Source organism: Pararge aegeria, chromosome 26, assembly GCF_905163445.1.
Source record: "Pararge aegeria chromosome 26, ilParAegt1.1, whole genome shotgun sequence".
Taxonomy (NCBI): Eukaryota; Metazoa; Arthropoda; class Insecta; order Lepidoptera; family Nymphalidae; genus Pararge; species Pararge aegeria.
In genome coordinates, this window is record NC_053205.1 from 1,687,117 (window position 1) to 1,709,609 (window position 22,493).

General features: G+C 37.6%; 1 protein-coding gene across 1 annotated transcript in view; it reads left to right on the plus strand.

The window, feature by feature from the left end:
• The window catches only part of LOC120635117 (leucine-rich repeat serine/threonine-protein kinase 1), a 109,317-nt gene that overhangs the window by 45,532 nt on the left and 41,292 nt on the right, over window positions 1-22,493 (plus strand). The window contains exons 16-29 of the mRNA XM_039906039.1: window positions 481-576; window positions 2,032-2,129; window positions 2,618-2,818; window positions 3,960-4,050; window positions 4,489-4,650; window positions 7,950-8,051; window positions 11,132-11,273; window positions 12,158-12,360; window positions 13,046-13,120; window positions 14,942-15,087; window positions 17,552-17,659; window positions 18,850-18,919; window positions 19,336-19,452; window positions 20,257-20,335. Of these exons, the coding sequence (XP_039761973.1) occupies window positions 481-576; window positions 2,032-2,129; window positions 2,618-2,818; window positions 3,960-4,050; window positions 4,489-4,650; window positions 7,950-8,051; window positions 11,132-11,273; window positions 12,158-12,360; window positions 13,046-13,120; window positions 14,942-15,087; window positions 17,552-17,659; window positions 18,850-18,919; window positions 19,336-19,452; window positions 20,257-20,335 (1,690 nt within the window). The remainder of the gene's footprint in view (window positions 1-480; window positions 577-2,031; window positions 2,130-2,617; window positions 2,819-3,959; window positions 4,051-4,488; window positions 4,651-7,949; window positions 8,052-11,131; window positions 11,274-12,157; window positions 12,361-13,045; window positions 13,121-14,941; window positions 15,088-17,551; window positions 17,660-18,849; window positions 18,920-19,335; window positions 19,453-20,256; window positions 20,336-22,493) is intronic.

A 22,493-nucleotide genomic window follows, 5' to 3' on the forward strand; every position in this document is an offset into this window, starting at 1 on the left:
GATCTCTGCCAGGTAACCTTAACGACAGTACACAATCAAAGTCAAAGTCAAAAATATCTTTATTCAAGTAGGCCCACAGGTGGCACTTTTGATGCGTACATAAGAATTACACGGTAGTGAGATGATGGCGATAACCACATTCGTAAACTTAAAACTAAAGCTAAGAGGGATCCAAACGCGTCCTGGTCTAAGAAGAAGCCCACAACAAACTTAGCAGGGTGTTTTTTTTTTTGTTATCACCATCTCACAATGTCATTTTAAATTATTAGAAGAGCAACCTGGTTAGAGCAATAATTCACACTTAAGCTTTTTTATCCATTACGTAGTCCTTAATACTATAATAAGACTATACGTTTACGTTTAATATAAACTTCGAACTTTTTAAGAGACATCTCCAGAATGTCAATAATACATGAGAGACGGGAAATCGCAATTACAATACATCAATTTAAAGCTAGTGTAATATATAATTCGTTCCAGGGTATGACGGAGAGTCAGCTGGCTTCATCACCGTCAGAATCATCACCGAACGCATCACCGTCTATCACCTCTCCACCCTTCTCATTCGATCAATCCGTAAGTATATATAAAATAAATTAGTAATTTTTTGGAGTTTACTCCTTGGGAATCGATTTTCATATATAAGGCGCCCGGTATGAGAAAAATGTGAGGAGTAAAATCTACTGATGAATGACCTCGTTACGTTTTCGCTTTGCGACGTTGCATGCCCGGCAACCGTGATGCGCAAACATGCAACGTCGCTTTCGTTTAATTAACTTATTTTTCCTATTTAAGTTACCAAGGAAACCGAGTATTATCTAGGTAAAGAAACAAACACATCAATATATGGGACAGAGTGAGATAGAAAACATTATACATTTTTTTTTTGTATTCCACTACAAGTTAGCCCTTGACTGCAATCTCACCTGGTGTTAAGTGATGCAGTGTAAGATGGTAGCGGGATAACCTGTTAGGGAGTATAGTAGTCGTATAGGGTGGTAACTAGCCACGGCCAAAGCCCCCAACCAGGCCAAATGGCTACTTAAAAAAAAAAAAAAAAAACGAAAAACCTCCGACACTAAATAATTGAAATAATATCTAGTTTTCTACTAGTCAAGCGCTTGCATTTGATTATATAGATTGAGTTGTGAAAAAATATGTATGTACGCCGCCATTTTGTGGCAGTTGTCATAATGTAACGATATTCATCAAACATGATAAAAACGCTCCCGACTAATACAACTTAACTTAAGAAAATATAAAATCGAAATCGGTGCAACCGTGCGGAAGCTACATGCAACAGACAGACTCGTACACACACACACACACACACACACACACACACACACACACACACCACACACACACACACACACCACACAGTGTCTGGGTGTTTATCTGTATATTATATGTGTATTGTGGTAGTATTTTTCTTAGTTTAATAACTTGTACATAAATAAATAAATAAATATAAATAAATAAATATACTACGACACTACACACACCGCCATCTAGCCCCAAAGTAAACGTAGCTTGTGTTATGGGTACTAAGTGACTGATGAATAATTTTATAAATAGTATACATTAATACTTATAAAATACAGATAAAAAAACATTCATGTTAATCACACAAACATTTGCCAGTTGTGGGAATCGAACCCACGGCCTTGGACTCAGAAAGCAGGGTAGCTGCCCACTGCGCCAATCGGCTGTCAAATACTTATAATATATATATGAACACCTACACACTGAAAAACATTCACGTTTATCACACAAATATTGTCCAGTAGTGGGAATCGAACCCACGGCCTTGGGCTCAGAAAGCAGGGTCGCTGCCCACTGCGCCAATCGGCTGTCAAATACTTATAATATATATATGAACACTCACACACTGCAAAACATTCACGTTTATCACACAAATATTGTCCAGTAATGGGAATCGAACCCACGGCCTTGGGCTCAGAAAGCAGGGTCGCTGCCCACTGCGCCAGTCGGTCGTCATAAATTATTATAACGATTATCTACTTACAGAAGTCGTCCTCGCGAAGTCCATCTATCGAAGTGAGCGAGTCATCCCCGGAAGACGGCGAAGATGTTCCCACACTAGCCAACAGGGCGGGAAACGCTGTGTGAGAAAACTATATCATTAATAACCTATTCAGAGTTTGGAACATCGTCACAAGGTTGCCTGCCTCTCGGTGTTCCATCCCTATCCCTGCTAATATTATAAATGTCAATGTAAGTTTGTTTGTTACGCTTTCACGCAGAAACTACTTAACCGATCCACATGAAACTTTGTTCACATATTCTTGGAAGTGTTAGAAGTAATATAGGATACTTTTTATCCCGAAATTAAGCTTCAATCCTTTAGGAGAGGGGATCTTTCATCCCCTCTCCTGTTTGACAAAAGACAAAAAAAAAAAGAATGTTTTTCAGGCAGATTCTACCGAGAAGAAGCCGGCAAGAAACTCAGCAGTTGCTCTTTTCCAACATCAACAATTTACATTTTACATTTTAACATTCATTTTTCGATCTTGTGAGAGATTAAAACAACCAACAATTCCAAGCAGGTTGTACATTAAGAAATAATAAATAAATTTAATTTTTGTATATCCAGATGGTCAGACGCACGGCGAGCGCACGCTTGGCGTGGTGCCCGCGCGCCTTCCCCGGTTGGCGTGGCGGGCGCTGGCACCACCGGCGGCAGTTGCCTGACGTCGCTCAACCTCGCCCACAATCAATTTTCGTGCGTGCCCGCTCCTTTAGCGTGTCGGGCACCAGCTCTAACGCGACTCAACATGGCGTATAACAGTCTCAGGTAACAGTTTAGCTCAGGAAGTAACCTTAGTATTAGATTAGTTCTGTATCGTCAAAGTGAAATGGACCTAATGACACTCGATTTAGAGTTGAAAATCCTTGCGAAGGTACTGTAACTTATTCCACAAGTCAACCGCTTTCACTTTGAGGGAGTTGTGAAAAAATATATAATATCCACGATGAATGAATAAATAAACTTTTATTGCACACCACAAAAAGTACATAAAAAAAACAAAAGTATAACAAAACAACGTATACAATTTGGCGGCCTTATCGCTTCATAGGCGGCCAATAGTGAAGAAAACATATACAGAAATATACCCATAAAATAAATAAATCATTACTGAAATAAATATATATAATACTAGTAGATTCAGCAGACGTCGTCTTGCCCGGTAAAGCAGCGCCACCTACCGGGTCCAGTTTTGTTCTCAAACCATCCAGGAATACATTGGAATATAAACACAAGATTATATCAAAAGCCGTCCACATGTTTTGGAGTAGTTTGGTGACAAACACACGTACCAAAGGATTATAATATAATAGCTGACCCTAGCGCCATCTGTCGGGCTGATTTGTGAATCTAAACCATCCAGGGTGCCACCCAAACGCATACCGAAAAATTCATTCAAATCGGTTCAGCCGTCTAGGAGTTCAGTGACATACACACGCACACAAACCTGCCCTAGACTTCGAAACAAATATTTGAAAATCTAAATTGGCCAAATCGGTCCAGCCGTTCTCGAGTTTTAGTAAGACTAACGAACAGCAATTCATTTATATAGTTATATATATATATATATTTATATATATATATATATATATATATAGATATATAACTTCGTATGCATCAAATCTAGCTAGATCGATTTATCGCCCCCGAAAACCCCTATATACTAAATTTCATGAAAATCGTTGCTTTGGCGCATGTATGAAGTGCACGCCACTGCCGTTCGGTAAATACGATGCCACAGTCAGACACACACACACACACACACACACACACACACACACGTTTTTGCGTCGGGGATTGAAACGCACATAACTTAGAAAATACAAAGATGCTGGGCTTCGAACTCCCGAAGTTCTAACAGATAAGTTATCATCGCTTCGTTAAAATATTGATCAACGCACTCCCGCAGATCGATGTCGTTTGTGACGTCATACCCCACCAGTCTCCGCCAGCTGGATCTGAGTCACAACGAAATCACCTGCTGGCCCAGTCTGCCCCAGGTATGTTTTATTTATGCAACTATTATTTTGACTCCCCATTATTCGACAGCCGACTGGCGCAGTGGGCAGCGACCCTGCTTTCTGAGTCCAACGCCGTGGGTTCGATTCTCACAACTGGAAAGTGTTTGTGTAATGAACATGATTATTTTTCAGTGTCTGGGTGTTTATCTGTATATTATAAGTATTTATGTGTATTATATTAAACAGTTATCTCAGTACCCATAACACAAGCTACGCTTACTTTGGGGCTAGATGGCGGTGTGTGTATTGTCGTAGTATACTCGCTATTGATTTATTTTACGCTAAATCTTTACGTATTGAATATCCAAGTTTGACGCGTGGCCACTATTGAGGAAAATTAAAAATGGTGGAGAGAAGGTAAGCCAAGCTTCATGATACGATATTCGAATGCCTTTAACCAAAATTTCTCTTTACCAGGTAGAGAACTTCGGTTCAACGGAAGGTGACCCGCTCGCGTGCTACTGCCCTAACAAATGCGCTCGCGGCCGACCGCGTTCTAGCGGGTCGGTGCGTTCGCAACTTCTTAGCGCGGCCTGTCCTGCCAGAAGACATCTGCGGTTAGAAGGCTTACGCACTTTGGTGAGTTCCTTCTATCTATGTTTCAGCTGTGTATCTTTGTCTATATTGTTGTATTATGTTTGTTATATATTTATATATATTATGTATATTTTCTATTTATATATCATGTATATTTTATATATTAATAATAATAATAATAAAAATCCTTTATTGCCATACACTATTGCTAATACAAGATTAATAACTAAAAGAATCATCCATTAATATTAACAATATGGCAAATGGCCGCAAACTCAGCCTTATGCTGTGCATTAGCAACAATGCTCAGCGCTGATTTTCAGTCTGCACCAGTATCCGACTGAGCAAACAACCGCGACGCCCGAGTAAATTTAAGAAAGAAATTTAAATAAAAGAGAAAAAAAAAAAAAAAATCCAAATAAACTGTAAAAGAGAGCCAATAAAACTAAAACTAACGCAAACTTAAATTAAACAAGTTGGTAAATAAAAGTAATTAAAAAATAAAAAAAATAAATCTTCGTCTATGTAGAGACCTAGGTTTTTTGCAACAGCGACGCGTTCTAAAACTTCACCATTCAACGAAATCAACGGGTTCCTCCCCTGTATCATTGCCCTTTGATGTTTGTTACCCAGAATCATATACTTAGTCTTTTTCGCATTAAGAACTAGCATATTGTCCTCGGACCATTTTGCAACGGACTCTAGGTCCCGCTTGACTAATTCCACCGCGTCTTTTGTGGATTTGGGATTAAAATGATAGTATAATTGTGTATCGTCTGCGTAGAGATGTGCACTGCAATATTTGATACTTTGTAGTATATCTGCGGTGTAAATTATAAATAATAAGGGACTTAGACTCGATCCCTGTGGTGTACCGCGTGGGACAGTTTTTACCTGCGATATGAGTGGTTCTATACTGTTAGCGTCAATAGCTACGAATTGTCTTCTGTTGATTAGGAATGACCTAAACCACGCACATGCCTTTGAATCCACCCCGTAATAGTGCAGTTTCGCCAACATGAGTTCCACATCAATGCAATCGAACGCTCTAGAAAAATCCAGCAGCACGAGAATGGTACCTTCTCCTCTGTCTGATGCCGAAAGAATGTCATCTGTGACCGCTGCTAGCGCAGTTGCCGTTCCATGAGCCTTCCTAAAGCCGGATTGTACCGCCGGGAGTAGGTTATGTGCTTCCAGAAACGTAGACAGTTGGCAACAAATCAGCTTTTCTATGATCTTAGCCATAGCTGGAAGTATACTTATCGGTCTTAGGTCCGAGAAATTTTCAGCACTAGCGTTTTTTGGCAACGGTATGACCTTTGCAAGTTTCCAGGAATCAGGGAATTTTTTTTCTGAGATGGATGTATTTATAATAAACGTGATTACTGGTAAGGTCCGTGGAAGCGATAATTTGATCATATCTATCGAAATATCATCTTGGCCCGCTGAATTGGTTGTGATACCCTTAATTGCCTTCCTAACTTCCTCTTGAGAGCAAAATTGTAAGGAAAAAACGCTATCCGAGCACCTATTTTGTACAAATGTATTTAATGTCTCTGAAGGCACGGTAGGGCTACTAGGCAATGTTAAGAAATTATTGTTTATTCTGTTCGGATCCTTCAAGTGTTCTGGTATATTAGAGATGTTTTTGTTGCCGAACGGTGAATTTTTTTTAAAGTGATACCACATTTTACCTGAGTTTTTGGCATTATTATTTACGTAAAACGTAAAATAGGCTGACTGCTCCCTTTTGATGCTAGCATTGGTGAGATTCTTAAGATTCCGATAGTATACCCAGTTTGAATTTACGTTGTATTTATGTGCTCTTTTTAACGCTTCATCTCTTAAGTTCATCATTAGTTTGATGTTCTCCGTTATCCAAGGGTGCGGATTCTCATTATCTTTAACGTACGTGGTTGGTGCATGTTTGTCAAACAACCCTAGTAACGATTTGTTGAACTGTTCCACCATCTCGTTAATATTCTCCATAAACATTATATTGTCCCACGGTATAGCGTGTAGATCTTCGTAGAACATTTTTTCGTTAATTTTATTGAAACTTCTCCTAGAAATGTAGCGTACCCGCTTTTTTTTTTTTTTACGTATATTTATTCAAATTATATATGTATTTGTATCTTTACATTTTGGTATTTATGTATATCTAACAACACTCTTGGCACTATCCCGTTCTCTTGCTGTAAGTCCTATTTACAAAGGTTGCCTGTCAGAGATTGCTTGCAGCAATAAGGCCGCCTTTGCATGTCTACATTGTGTACTGTATACTCCTTACTGTTTCTTTTCCTGTATGTTATACGTGCAATAAAGTGTTTCTTCTTCTTCTTCTCTTTCACTCGTTTTATCTTTCTCTATCTCTATCTCCGTCTTTTTGGTGAGTTCCTTTTATTTTTATTAGGTTGTATCACGCAATAACGGCCTTAAGAAAACACATAAAATACTATAAGAAACCAAATAATTAAAGAAGAACAATATTATAAATACTACATCACAGACTTAAAAAATACACTATACATAAATACAAGCAAAAATCTTTGTTTGTGTAATTTTATCTCTTTCACTATCTTGATCTCTCTTTATCTCGGTATCTCTCTATATTTTTCTCCCCCTCCGTGCGTGTCAATGTGCTCGTTAATCTGCCCACGATAAATGGTAGAAGACAACTGTGGCTGGAAGGATTGCGTTCTGATGTGTTCCTTCTCTATCTCTTATAGCTATTTTTCTTTCTCTCTCTCTCTCTCATGTGCTCTCTCTCGCGCGTTTATTGTTACAATAAATTCTCTATTACTAGATCAAATTCCTTAGGCTTCTACGTAGAAGACAACAACTGCTGGAAGGATTGCACACTTTGGTGATTTTCTTCTGTTCCTACTTAAGCTGCGTGCCTCTATCTATTTCACTCTAATGCTTCTTCTCTACCTCTACCTCTGTCTCTCTTTTTTTTACTCTTCTCCTTGTATATTGTACTAATAAATTATCACTCTTAGCTGAATAAAAGTGCACATGATGCTCATCTAGAAGACATCTGCGGTTAGAAGTGCACTTCGGCAATCTCCTTCTCGCTACTCTCTGTCTCTCCCTCTCTCTCTTTTGCGTGTTTATTCCAGTAAAGACGCACTCAGCAGAGCAACTTACGTGAAACTAAACGTATGGTATTGTTTCAGTTGCTACCCAAGAATATGCCGTTGTGTCTGTCTATCTCTCTCCTCTCTCTTGCTCTCGCCTTTACGCTACTCTACGTCTCTCTCTCGCGTGTTTACTGTTCCACAAAATGCGCTCTCGGCAGAGCAAGACAGATTAAACTCAGTTTTATGACATTGTTTCAGATACTAGCAAACAATATGCTGTCTCGCATACAGCTCACCACGGACGATGACGGCCTCATGCCGGCCAGCGAGCCAAGCAACGATGAAAACGACGACGAATGGGTGAATTTAAAGTTTTTATTTTCTTACGAGATATTTTAAATAAATACAAATTTACAACGTGTAAATGAAAACCAAAATAATACTTCACAGGTTTTATAGGTACATTATTTACTGTCTGAGACTTATCTGTGAAACCGAAACGTTACCGTCATAGTTTTTTGAGTAAACCACTGCCATAGTTTTTACTGAAATAAATTAGATGCAGCCTTAACATCACATGCAAAAGTAAAATCAAGTGACTCCTGTCACTTTATGACGTAAGCGTCGCGTAGCGTAGGTACTATGCGCGTGTCGGTCTTTTATCATCAATAGGGTTGTCATGAGTAAACACTTAAAGTGTTTTGAATTAGTTTGTATGGAAAAATATATATGCTTCGTTTGATTTAATATTTTTACAGGGTGATTCCATATGCACCCTTCAACAAGTTACACGTTGTATTAGACACTAACTGTCCTACGCGGAGTCCCCCGCGGTTAACTAAAGGTCGTAACGTAAGATTGACCACTTTACTCATATAGCAGAAATTTATATATTTACGCAGAAAAGAGCTGTACGGTCAATATATAAACTTAAATCACGCGAATCCCTCCGTGAGAAGTTTAAAGAAATAGACATACTTACTGTTTCTTCACAATATATTTACAACAATATAGTATTTGTAAGACAACATATTAGTATTTATAAACAAAAAGTGGACATAAACAGTCGACTTACAAGAAATGGTCATAAATTAGTGTCATTTGCATATCGTCTGCGAAAGGTACAGGGATCATTTGTGGGATTGAGTATACGCTTTTATAATATGATTCCTAAGGTGATTTTGGACCTGCCATTGCACAAGTTTAAAGAATTTGTTAAAACACACTTATTACAGCGAGGTTACTATACAATTGATGAATTTTTTAATGTCAAGGTTGCTTGGAAGCTTCCGGCTCCGCTTTCAGCTCTCACAAGATAGAAAAATGAATGTTAAAATGCAAAATGTAAATTGTTGATGTTGGAAAAGAGCATCTGCTGAGTTTCTTGCCGGCTTCTTCTCGGTAGAATCTGCCTTCCGAACCGGTGGTAGAATCACTACAAACAGACAGACTTGACGTTTCAAAAGTGCTTATATTAGGCCTACTTGAAATAAATGAATTTTGAATTTTTTTTTTTTTTTTTATACCCCACCGGTTCTTTCCGCAATTCTATAACTCACTAGGCTAGTCAACTTAGGCAGCGCCTAAATCGAAAACCTAATTATTTAGGCGAAGTCCATAGAAAAAAAAAGTTTCACCAACCTTAGGTCATAACTATTGGTGAAAATGCACGACTAGGCATCTCCTTAGATCCAAGCATACTATGTACGAGCTTAAACAAAAGTACTAGGAATGCAGAAACTTAGAGCAGTAGCCTTATTACAAGATTTGCTCAATTTTAGGATAGGAATAAGAACTTGAACATCGGAATAAAATGGTTCGTGAAAACGGGCATTTTTTATTTATTTATTTATTTTTCTTTAATTGGAAAACCGACAGTTGTAATTACTAAATAGTTAAAAAAATTGTTGACTTTAAAGTAATAACATGTTTCCACAGATAAGTTTTATATAAACAAGGGTACCTGGTAGAACCAAGCAAAAATGCAGCAAACTGTAACAAAAGATTAAGTTTACCTAACACGCAACAGTTTAGGTTACAAATTCAAATTAAAATACGAAATTCATTTATTTCAAGTAGGCCTAATATAAACACTTTTGAAACGTCAAGTATGTCTGTTTGTAGTGACTCTACCACCGGTTCGGAAGGCAGATTCTCCAGCCGGCAAGAAACGCAGCAGTTGCTCTTTTCCAACATCAACATTCATTTTTCTTTCTTGTGAGAGCTGAAAGCGGAGCCGGATGCTTCCAAGCAACCTTGTCATTAAGAAATTCATCAATTGTATAGTAACCTCGCCGTAATAAATGTGTTTTAACATATTCTTCAAACTTATGCATTGGTAGGTCCAAAATTACCTTAGGAATCTTATTATAAAAGCGTGCACTCAATTCCACAAATGCAGATGTCACTAATTTATGACCATTTCTTGTAAGTCGACTGTTTATATCCACTTTTTGTTTATATAGACTAATATGTTGTCTTTCAAATACTATATTATTATAAATATATTGTGAATCTACAGTAAGTATACCTATTTGATTAACTTCCTACGGAGGGATTCGCGTGATTTAAGTTTATATATTGATCGTACAGTTCTTTTCTGCTTAAATATAGTTTCGATATCAGCAGCTTTAGCTATTTCAACGTCAGTAATCTGTCTCATTTTCTGACTGCGTCGGCAGCCGAGCTTAGTTTACCCGATAGTAGTTGCGACGTACACTGTTCATATTACCATAAAATAAATAAATTTCAAGGTCATTGAAAAGACCTTTGAAGATTGAGAGAGACACGGATTACAAAATAATTAAATCTGTTCTTAGTTTATTAGAGGTATGTGTCTTTTTATGCCTAGGTAAATTCAAATTCAAAATTTCTTTATTCATGTCGGCCTATCACAGGCACTTATGAAGCGTTCATACATATATGTTTACATAATTGTAAGGGGATGGTGATAACTTCGTTCGCCAACTTAAATCTAAAGCTACGAGGGTTCCAAACGCGCCCTGGTCTAAGAAGAGCCCACAACAAACTTAGCCGGGTATTTTATTTTTTGCACCATCTCACAGTTTATTTATATTAAGCTATGAAGCTAGAGCAATTCACAGCCAAGCTTTTTTATCGTTTAAGTAATCCCTAATATTATAATAGGATTTCTCTGTAAGCTTACGTTTTATATAAACTTTTATATAAACTTTGAACTTATTGAGAGACATCTCTAAAGATTTCATTTGGTAATTTGTTATAAAATAATATACAATTGCCCTTGAATGAATTTGCAATTTTGTGCAGCCTAGCCTAGCAGTTTATTTTGTGTAGCCTAGCCTAGCAGTTTATTTTGTGTAGCCTAGCCTAGCAGTTTATTTTTGCTTCTAATATTTATATTAATAGGTAATTGGGTGCAATAAAATTAGTTATTGTGTTAGTTGTTTTTGTTGTCACAGAGCAGTCGGGGCTCGCTCAAGGCTCGGTTGCTGTTCCCGCTGTTGTCGATGCTGGACGTGTCAAGCAACCTGCTGAGGGCCGTCCCTCCCGCACTCCACCTGCTGGCCAACCTGTCCGTGCTGAACCTCAGCGGCAACAGGGGTGAGGACACATCCATTACGTAATTTATTTTCCCAGCTCAGTTTCCAGCATTACGTAATATACTTTGCTTAGATGAGGCGGCAGTGGGTAGGAACTCGACTTCACTTTCGGGAAGCCGAGTATCGCACTTATAACTTTTCAACTTCAGTGCGTTTTTAGCAACTAAAATATCACTTGCATCAACGGTGAAGGAAAACATCGCGAGGAAACCCGCATGCCTGAGAGTTCTACACAATGTTCTCAAAGGTATTTGGTGTCCACAAATCCGCACTGGGCCAGCGTGGTGGACTAAGGCGTTAAACCCTGCCCTGTAGTGTGCCGGTATAGGTTGATATGATGATTCTTGGAAATGTGACCATTATTTTGACAACTTGCTTCACGATAGATCGCAATTGCTGTACCGGCCAAATACAAGCGAACAGCGACCGGCTCAAGTTGTATGAAGGTCCATATCAAATGTCACATGTAAAAATGCAACGAACTCCAAAACATGTTATCCAAGAACGTAACTTATGAATATTTAGCTAAATTTGCTATACTCCGCGAAAAGTAGGAGAATCTGTATGGTGTAATTTAACGGTAGAATCCTCAGGAGATGTTGACTCTACAATGAATATAATAAGGATGCTCCGGTTTCGGAGCGAAACGTGCATAAAGGGTCAGCTCGGAAGATCTGTTTGGTGTGGAGTAGAAGGATTGAAGAAATTATAAATTACACCGTACAGATTCTCCCGCTTTTCGCAGAGTATAGCAAAATAAGCATATTTTTTATTATATATGGAATTCCGCAAAGTAACGCCTGCTTCTATGCAATAGGTCTGGTCCTTACAGAGGACAGACCACCTGGCAACGTTAATAGTTTTATGAAACCTGTTTGATTCCAGACATAACCGACCTCCCCCCACAAATGGGTCTGCTAACTCGCCTATGGAATCTCAACACGGTTGGGTGTTCCCTCCAGGAGCCGTTACGGTCAGTCGTGCGTGGTGGGCGATGCCGCAGTGTTGACGTGGTGGGCTACCTCCGCTCCGTGCTCCAGGAGGCTAAGCCGTACGCCAGGATGAAGCTCATGGTTGTTGGAGTACAGGTGCGTATGACTGGAACAAACAAACTGACAGATTAAAGCACGGGTCTCCTCCCACAATGAGAAGGGGTTAGGGCCACCACGCTGGCCCAGTGCGGATCGGTGGACTCCACACGCCTTTGAGAACGTTATGGCGAACTCTCAGGTATCCAGTTTCCCTCACGATGTTCTCCTTAAACGCTGTGCTATCACCGCTTCAGATAAAGTAAAAAAGAACGAATGGAATTAACAGTGATCGAATGAAAGTACGAAAACGAGTGAGTAGAAGCGATGGTAGTCAGTTCTGTTCCAGAGAGAAAATCATTTAATTGTGTGTAGGTATGCTTTATGGAACAAACAGTCAGACAACAAATTAAAGGAGAATGAATGAACAAATAAATCATGGAATCATCAATCATCATCATCAATTGGAAAATGTTTGTGTGATGAGAATGAATGCTTTTCAGTGTCTGGGTGTTTATATGTATATTCTAAGTATTTATGTATATTATTCATAAAAATATTCATCAGCTATACTAGTACCCATAACACAAGCTTCTATCTTACTTTGGGGCTAGATGGCTTTGTGTGCGTTGTCGTAATATATATACATATATATATATATATATCTTTTTTTTATTATATGTAAAAAAATAAAAAGATGCGCCATGGAGGTCGACGTATTATAACTTATGAGTTTATTTTGCAGGGTATCGGTAAAACTAGTCTGCTCGAGTGCCTGAGACAAGAGTCGGCCATACAACACCGGAGGAAACCGACTGAGGTTTATTTTTAATTCATTTATTTATATTTGTAATTCACAAACAAGAACAATTGGCGTCTCGAACCCCTTTAAGTTTGCAAGAACGAACATTCTTCTCATGAAATAATAGTAGTTTATGCCACTGTTGTATAATAAGCGATCAATCAGTCAATCAACTTTAATTTTTCTTCAATATGGTACATGCAACATGTTTACATAGGTGTTAATAAATTTGTATAAAGTCAAAGTCAAAGTCAAATATTTCTTTATTCAAATAGGCACATAGATGGCACTTTTGATGCGTTGATTATATACAAAATGTGTACATAGCAGTGAGTAGTGATGGCGATAACTACAATCGATAACTTAAAACTAAAGCTACGAGGGTTCCAAACGCGCCCTGGTCTAATAAGAAGCCCACAACAAACTTAGCCGGGTGTTCTTTTTGTTATCACCATCTCAAATTGCCATTAGAAAATATTTAAGAAGCAACCTGGTTATAGCAATTGTTCACACCCAAGCTTTTTTGTCGTTCACGTAATCCTTTATACTATAATAGGATTTCTCTATAAGTTCGCTGCGTTTCGCTTAATGCAAACTTTGAACTTTTTTAATGACATCCCCAAGATATCATCCGGTAATTTATTGTAAAATTGTATACACTTTCCGTTAAATAAATTGCTTATTTTGTGTAGTCTACTGTAGTCTATAAGTGTCACACATACTGCCCAGATTGGCGTGCAAAAAGCAGGTAGAAAGCTATCTTCCTCCCAGCAGAAAAGTAGGAACTTTTCTGCTGGGAGAGAGAAAGCTTTCATACTGGGGAAATAAAAAAATTTAATGAATGAACGAAGGAATACACTTTTATTGTGCACCACATAAAAATATAGAAAAATCCATACTTCCCTTTCCCCTACCCTACTAATATTATAAATGTGAATGTAAGTTTGTTTGTTACTTTTTCACGCAAAAATTATTAAACCGATCCTCATGAAACTTTGTACACATATTCTTGGAAGTGTTAGAAGTAATATAGGATACTTTTTATCGCGACATTAAGCTCGGTTCCTTTGGGAGAGGGGATGAAAGTGTTTGACCATTTTACACCATAAGTCAGACAAATCATAACCGATTTAAATAATTATTTTTGTACTATAGAGGTTATAATATATGTTTAATTTTGCCCAAACTTTGTGAAGATCTGAATGTGGTTGGAGGTAGAGGACAGAACTCCTCAGCAGACAGTAGCAAACCCCTCATTTAAGGCTTAGCAATACTGAATAAGCTTAGCAAATTTAATTTTTTTTAGATCTACAACTAAATTTAATGCCAGGTCAAAAAACAAAATCAAACACAGACGAATTCGCGTGAAACAGCTAGTTATAAATAAAAATTTAACAAAAAGTATACAATTTGGCGGCCTTATCGCCATTATTCGATACTATATTGACATCTTAGAGATGTCTCTTAAAAAGTTCAAAGTATGTATTAAACGTAAAAAAGTCCTATTATTGTATAAAGGACTACGTAATCGATAAAAAAGCTTGGGTGTGAAATATTGCTCCAACCAGGTTGCTTTTTTAATAATTTTAAATGACATTGTGAAATTATGACATTATTGGTAAAAAAAAAAACACCCGGCTAAGTTTGTTGTTCTTAGACCAGGACGCGTTTGGAACCCTCGTAGCTTCAGTTTTAAGTTTACGAATGTGGTTATCGCCATCATCTCACTACCGTGTAATTCTTATGTACGCATCAAAAGTGCCACCTATGGGCCTACTTGAACAAAGATATTTTTGACTTTGACTAGACTTGACGTATTATCGTTGTCCACTTCCACAGCATTGGGCTAAGCGTATGGGAAACAAGTCCTCGCGTCGCGGAGTCTCAACGGTGGGCGTGGACATCGGCGCGTGGGTGTACGAGCCGCAACGCTCCGCTCGCGGTCCTGTCACGTTCCGGACGTGGGACTTCGGCGGACAACAGGAGTACGTATTTTTTTGTCTCTTGCTCTCTTTTATAATACAGACCAACTAACCTGTTACGTAATATAGCTTTCAACTCGAAGAATTCGGTTTTTCTTTAAAGTTTATTAATAATGTTTATTTTCAAAAAAATCTTGAGTCTAAAAAATATCGTAAAGGGTTTTCTTATTTTATAGGATGGGGCGTCCATGACACCTTAAAGTTTTTTTTTTTGATTAATATTTAACTACATCATTTTTTTGTATTTATTAACTAGCGTACCCAGCCGCTTCGCCGGGCTAGATTTTGCTTTATTTTATTTAAACAATAAACTTACATCATTAAATTTTCAATTTAAGTCTCATAATATATTCAATCATTTATTTCTCTCCGTATTCATTCACTTCTATTCTCTTCTCGAGCGGGTGAAGATCATTATCTACACCCATGTACACCCAACAATAGAATATCATCATAGTAAATAAAAGCTGTATTTGACAGTTTGACAGTTCAAAAATAGGAGTGCTCCGATCGTCACCAAACTTTACAGGATCACTCGCCAGGTCATTCCGGAGATTCCCTGAAAGTTTCGTTGAAATAGGTCCAGCCGTTTCGGAGCCTATACGGAACATACCCACACACTTTCTCTTTTATATATATATAAGAAGATAGATAAAGTTGTTTGTTATTTATTGTAAAACATTAATTATCATCATATATCGACCCATTACCGGAAGTTTTTTTTTTAAGGGACGATAATGTACATTATAAAGTAGGTAGAAAATAATAACTGTTGTGATTGACATAAAAAAAATAACAATAATTAATAGATATAAGACTGGTATACTAGGCAGAGAGTTTTATAATTGTATTATTGTTTTTACCTACACTTGGAGGAATTATCAATTTTATGAATTTAAAATGCATATAAAAATTTTCGGAACCGACAGGATTTGAACCTGCGACTTTCTGGCAATCGCGGCCTGAGCGCTTTCTCCAATTAAGCTACGGCTCTCCTACCGTCGATGCCGAAATTTGTATATGACTTTTACATCAGTCTTATAGCGACTGTAGCGTCGTCTAGTAGGAAACATTGCAGTTAAGACCTTCTTTTCTAAAGGTCCATATTAAAATGAAGAATCTAATTTCGGCATCGACGGTAGGAGAGCCGTAGTTTAATTGGTTAAAACGCCTAATTCCGAAATTTTTTATATGCATATTAAATTTATGAAATTGATATTTCCTCCAAGTGTAGGTAAAAACAATAATACAATTATAAAACTCTCTGCCTAGTATATGCCTTTTTATCAGTCTTATATCTATTAATTATTGTTATTTTTTTATGTCAATCACAACAGTTATTATTTTCTACCTACTTTATAATGTACATTATCGTCCCTTAAAAAAACTTCCCGTTATGGGTCGATATATGATGATAATTAATGTTTTACAATAAATAACAAACAACTTTATCTATCTTCTTATATATATATAAAAGAGAAAGTGTGTGGGTATGTTTCGTATAGGCTCCGAAACGGCTGGACCTATTTCAACGAAACTTTCAGGGAATCTCCGGATTGACCTGGCGAGTGATCCTGAGTGATAAAAACACTAATAATAATAATAATAATAATAATTTATTGACCAAAATTCACAAGTAGACTTAAAACTATTATGGTGTAATCATAAATTCTTACGAATTTTACCGTACACCACAGTGCCGTCGACAAAAGGTAACATCTACAGAAATTAATTAACACCCACCTACTTACTACATCAATCAAGATATTCCATATAAATAAAATTCCCTCAATATAATTAGGTAGATACATCGGAAGTTTAAAATTGGTAGTAGGTAGGCAGGTAGGTACTAATAAAATTATAAAATACTAGTTGTGCCCTGCCACGCTTCGCTGTGGCACATTTTAATGGAATGGTTGAGAAATGAGAAACAAAACAAAGACCTACGGACGGCTGGCGCAGTGGGCAGCGACCCTGCTTTCTGAGTCCTAGGCCGTGGGTTCGATTCCCACAACTGGAAAATGTTTGTGTGATGAACATGATTGTTTTTCAGTGTCTGAGTGTTTATCTGTATATTATAAGTATTTATATGTATTATATTCATAAAAATGTTCAACAGCTATCTTAGTACCCATAACACAAGCTACGCTTACTTTGGGGCTAGATGGCGATGTGTGTATTGTCGTAGTACATTTATTATTATTATTATAAGTTATAAGTATATATCAGCGAGTGTTTTTCTCTGGTACATCGATCGTTAAAAAAAACTGTAGTTTCGCAGTCGCGGATATGTGACTGATACATAAAATAGATAAAAACAATCCTTGATGCGGATATATATCATGCTAAAATTTCAGCTCGATCGGTGCAGAACTTTTTGAGTTTTTGAAGCGTACACAAACCAACATAACATTTATATATATATAGATAATTAATAGGTTAAGGTGTAATACGGTTCCATGCGCAGGTACTACGCGACGCACCAATACTTCCTGTCGAAGCGGTCTCTGTACCTGGTGGTATGGAAAGTTCCAGATGGCAGGAAGGGCCTTGCGAGCGCCTTGCAATGGCTAAGGTGGCTTTTTTTTTACCACTTTTAGTTTTACCACTAAATACCCTAGCTTACTTTACAAGCACTTTTTAAACGTCAAGTCTGTGGGTTTGTAGTGACTCTACCACCGGTTCGGAAGGCAGATTCTACCGAGAAGAAGCCGGCAAGAAACTCAGCAGTTGCTCTTTTAAATCAACAAATTACAATCGTATTTTACCTTGCGGGAGATGAAACCAGAGCCGAATATTTCCAAGCAACCTTCTCATTAAGAAATTCATTAATTGTATATTAACCTCACTGTATTAATGTGTTTTAACACATTGTTCAAACTTATGCATTGTTAGTGACCAGTAGCCTACCTCGATTTGCTTGCTCGCAGGAGTTGTTTTTGAATATTTAACTATGTGTCGTCAAAGCAAAATAAACTTTATAGCAATCGTTTTAGAGTCGCAAATCCTGTACTTCAGATATTTATTTTACAAACGGCCTGTCAAAAGCCCGAACTACCCTCGGGATTGTAGGCAAATTTAATGATTCATTCTACTCAGTGGTTCATTTACTGCAAAACAGGAGGTCCCGGGTTCGTTAGCCGGCAGGGGAAATTTGGGGATTTTCTCTGGTCTGATCTGGTGGGAGGCTTTGGCCGTGGCTAGTTACCACCCTACCCACAAAGACGTGCCGCTAAGCGATTTAGTGATCCGGTGCGATGTAGCATAGAAACTTATTACAGGTATGATTGTCATACTGCCTAACAGGTTAACCCGCTGTTATCTTAGACTGCATCAACACTTACCACCAGGTGAGATTGCAGTCAAGGGCTCTCAAAATCAATGAAATATATTAATCAAATCAAAAAATAATTATATAGGAGAGAGCACTGATATCTATAGTACGAGTTTTTACTCAGTTTAGGTATCAGTGGGTTCAACCAAACATAGTAACTAAGCTATGATTTCTGTCACTATTTAATAATCGTGTGATTAAGTGATTTTTATTATTTAAAATAAAAAAAAAAGGTCTAACTTGTGGTGGAATTAAAAAAAAAAGCCCTAGATAAAGAATTATAGGCAAATTTGAGCTTTAATACAATGGTAATAAGATCCATTTTACTCCGTTGTCCAATGCTTCCATACCGCAAAACGAATCTACGATTGCGAGCGACCAGATCTTGTTATAACAGAAGTGAAGTGAACTGGCGTGTGTGTTTCCGGCAGGTCGATACAAGCGCGCGCCCCGGGCTCACCCGTCATCATGGTGGCAACGCATTACGATCAGGTCGCCAACGTATGTATTCACCTTAATATTAGTCTTAAAATGCCCACGCAAAAGTAACAGGGTTTTATAAGTTTCACGTGTGTGCCTTTGCGTGCGTGCGTGTGTGCGTGCGTGCGTGCATGCGTGTGTACGTGTGTGTGTACGTTTCTTAGCTATGTTTGATGAAAATCGCTCCAAGATGGCCGCCGTATAGAAAGTATATTGTAGTTATACATGGCAAATCTTAATTTAAACAAATTAATTTATGTAATAATTAAAAAAAAACATCAGAATAAACAAAAACAAAATAATCAAAATAATCGGCTGAATATACTAAAATTTCATTAATTTTACTGTATGCAATAATAAACATGGAATGTCAATTAAAAAATAACTAAAGTACTAACTAAAGACTAGTAGAATAATCTACTGTAATTTTATTCCAGAGCACGGTATGCTCAAGCGAGAGTCCGGTAGCATTGCAAAGGCTTATCCGGGGGGCAGTGATGGCCGCTCCAGACGCAGACAAACTTGGTCTCCCGCGAGTTTTGGACTCCATTGAGGTCAGTTTTTTTTCCGAACCAGTACGCTTAATGTTATGTGATGTAATGTTATAAATCTTATATTTGACGGCCGATTGGCGCAGTTTGCAGCGACCCTGCTTTCTGAGTCCAAGGCCGTGGGTTCGATTCCCACAACTGGAAAATGTTTGTGTGATGAGCATGAATGTTTATCAGTGTCTGGGTGTTTATATGTATTTTATAAGTATTTATGTATTATATTCATAAAAATATTCAACAGCTATCTTAGTACCCATAACACAAGCTACGCTTACTTTGGGGCTAGATGGCGATGTGTGTATTGTCGTAGTATATTTATTTATTTATAGCGGTGTTAGCACAGTGGTTAGAACTTCGGCGGGGGCGTAGTTCGAATCCCAGCACGCACCTCTAACTTTTCTAAGTTATGTGCGTTTTAAGTAATTAAAATATCGCTTGCTTCAACGGTGAAGGGAACCATCGTGAGGAAACATGTATGCTTGAGAGTTTTACATAAAGTGTTGCTGTGTTTACAGGCGATGGTTTTCCACTTACCATCAGATGAACCATCTGCTTGGTCAGTATGATGCAAGTCTAAGATGGTAACGGGCTCAACTTTTAACAATTATATTTAACGAATAGGGCCCTGCTGCGATTTTCAGGGGGACCCTGTGTGAACAAATGGGGCCTGCCTCGAATTAACGAGAGACCCTATTACAAAACAGGGCCCCGCCTAAATTTTCAGGGAGACCCTGTGTGAAAACAATAGGGCCCTGCTCCGATTTTCAGGGGGAACCTGTGTGCTCACGGTTGTATTTTATGTCGCAGGTTTCGTGCAGCACTCGACACAACATCAAACTCCTCGCCGACATCATATATTCCGTCGCCTTCAGCGTTAAGCCACCAGGTATGTTATAGGAAATTCTCTTTTTAACATACATAGTTTATTTACACTACATTTTTTTTTAAATTTATAGTTTAATTGGTAAAACCTAGCCGATATCCACCTTTTCTTAATTGTTAATCCTACAGAGAACTATTTGAGAGATCGGACATGCATATCAAATTTCAAAGATGTCTGCCCGCGGCTCAGCTCGTAAACAATTTTCAATTTTCCCTAGGGAACTACTTAAAGAATCGGGATGAAAGGTGGCCTATATTCTTTTCCATGTCGAAGGCTACACGCATGCCAAATTTCATCCAAATCCGTTCAGTCGTTTTTGCGTGATTGAGTATCAAACATCCACACTTTCACATTTATAATATTACTAGCTGTTGCCCGCGTCTTCGTCTGCGTTTGATTTTGTTTTAAAGTATTCAGTATCGCTAAGCCTTAAATGATGGGTTTGCTGCTGTCCGCTGAGGAGTTCTGTCCTCTATTTCAAACCACATTCATCAGATCTACACAAAGTTTGGGCAAAATTAAACACATATTATAACCTCTATAGTACAAACATAAGTATTTAAATCGGTTGTAATTTGTCAGAGTTATGGTGTAAAATCGTCAAACACTTCCATCCCCTCTCCCAAAGGAACCGAGCTTAATGTGGGGATAAAAAGTATCCTATATTACTTCTAACACTTCCAAGAATATGTGTACAAAGTTTCATGAGGATCGGTTAGGTAGTTTTTGCGTGAAAGCGTAGCAAACAAACTTACAATGACATTTATAATATTAAGTAGGGAAGTAGGATTTAAATACTTAAAACAATAATATAGTTATTTATATTAGTTTGAATATAAATTGTATAAGAGTTGCAGTAAGATAGCGATGAGACCAGGAAAAGATGCAAATAGATGTACCATAAAATTATCCCTTTATGAATTTACTTTGAAAACTGTCGTAATTGTTTAAAAACATGAACTTATTTCTACACGACCTCTCACCCTTCGACCTTCAGCCAGAACGAACCAACCCGCCAAGAATAAAAACCTGCTTTCCAGCCAAAACTCACAGCCATCCAGCCAAGATCCAATCAATTTGATTGGTTCCCGCTGTTGTGCGTCTACCGGCGTTAACCAATCGGAGATGACCATCCATCTTCTCGTTCAAAAATAAGAATAAAAAAAAAAACAAACAAATAAGTTTAAAATACAAAGCTAATTAAATTAAAATCCTAACAACTGTAAGTTTGTTTCTTCTTTGGTCTTTATCCCGTGAAAAAAAAACAATATATAGAAAAAAGATGGCGCCAATTATAGATTCCGGCGCGAACGCTCAACGTACTTGCAATGGATATAATTTGGAGAAGTGTTAAGTTTCCAGCGAAGATTGATAATTGATTATTTAATTATATTGTTAAAACGAATAATGAAACTTGTTTCAAACGTGTCTCATTGTTATATGGACCTTTGAAAAAGTAGATCGAAACTGCAACGTTTCCTACTACATGACGCTACAGTCGCTATAAGACTGATGTGAAAGGCATATACTAATTTCGGCATCGACGGTAGGAGAGCCGTAGCTTAATTGCTGAAAGCGCTCAGGCCACGATTGCCAGAGAGTCGCAGGTTCAAATCCTGTCGGTTCCGAAAATTTTTATATGCATTTTAAATTTATAAATCGAATAATGAAATTTGTAATATAGACTAAGATGTCGTGCATTTGTTGGGGTAGTGTGTTCGGAATAGACCAGATGGACCATTTAATGTGTAAATTTTAAATTAATCTTTATGATGTGAGGTTTGGTAGTTTTTAAGCTAAGATAAGAGAAGTACTAAGTTTTAATTTTGGTTAAGGAAACTATGGGGCTGACATTGTTATTGTTAAGAAAAGTCCCAAATAAATAAATAATTAAAAAAAAAAATCCTGTGCAATTTATTTACACACGGCAGAAGTGTAACTTCTGAAAAGTAGCCAAGCAGCCAACGAAGGATTGAGGTGGATGTAGAGTATCAGAACTATAGGATAAATGTAAGGTTTATTATTAAATTTCCATGGTAACTAGAATAGGTAAAAAAATGTATAATGTTTTCTATCCCACTCTGTCCTATACATTTATGTGCTTGTTTCTTTATCTAGATATTATTCGGTGTCCTTGGTAACTTAAATACGAAACAAATGT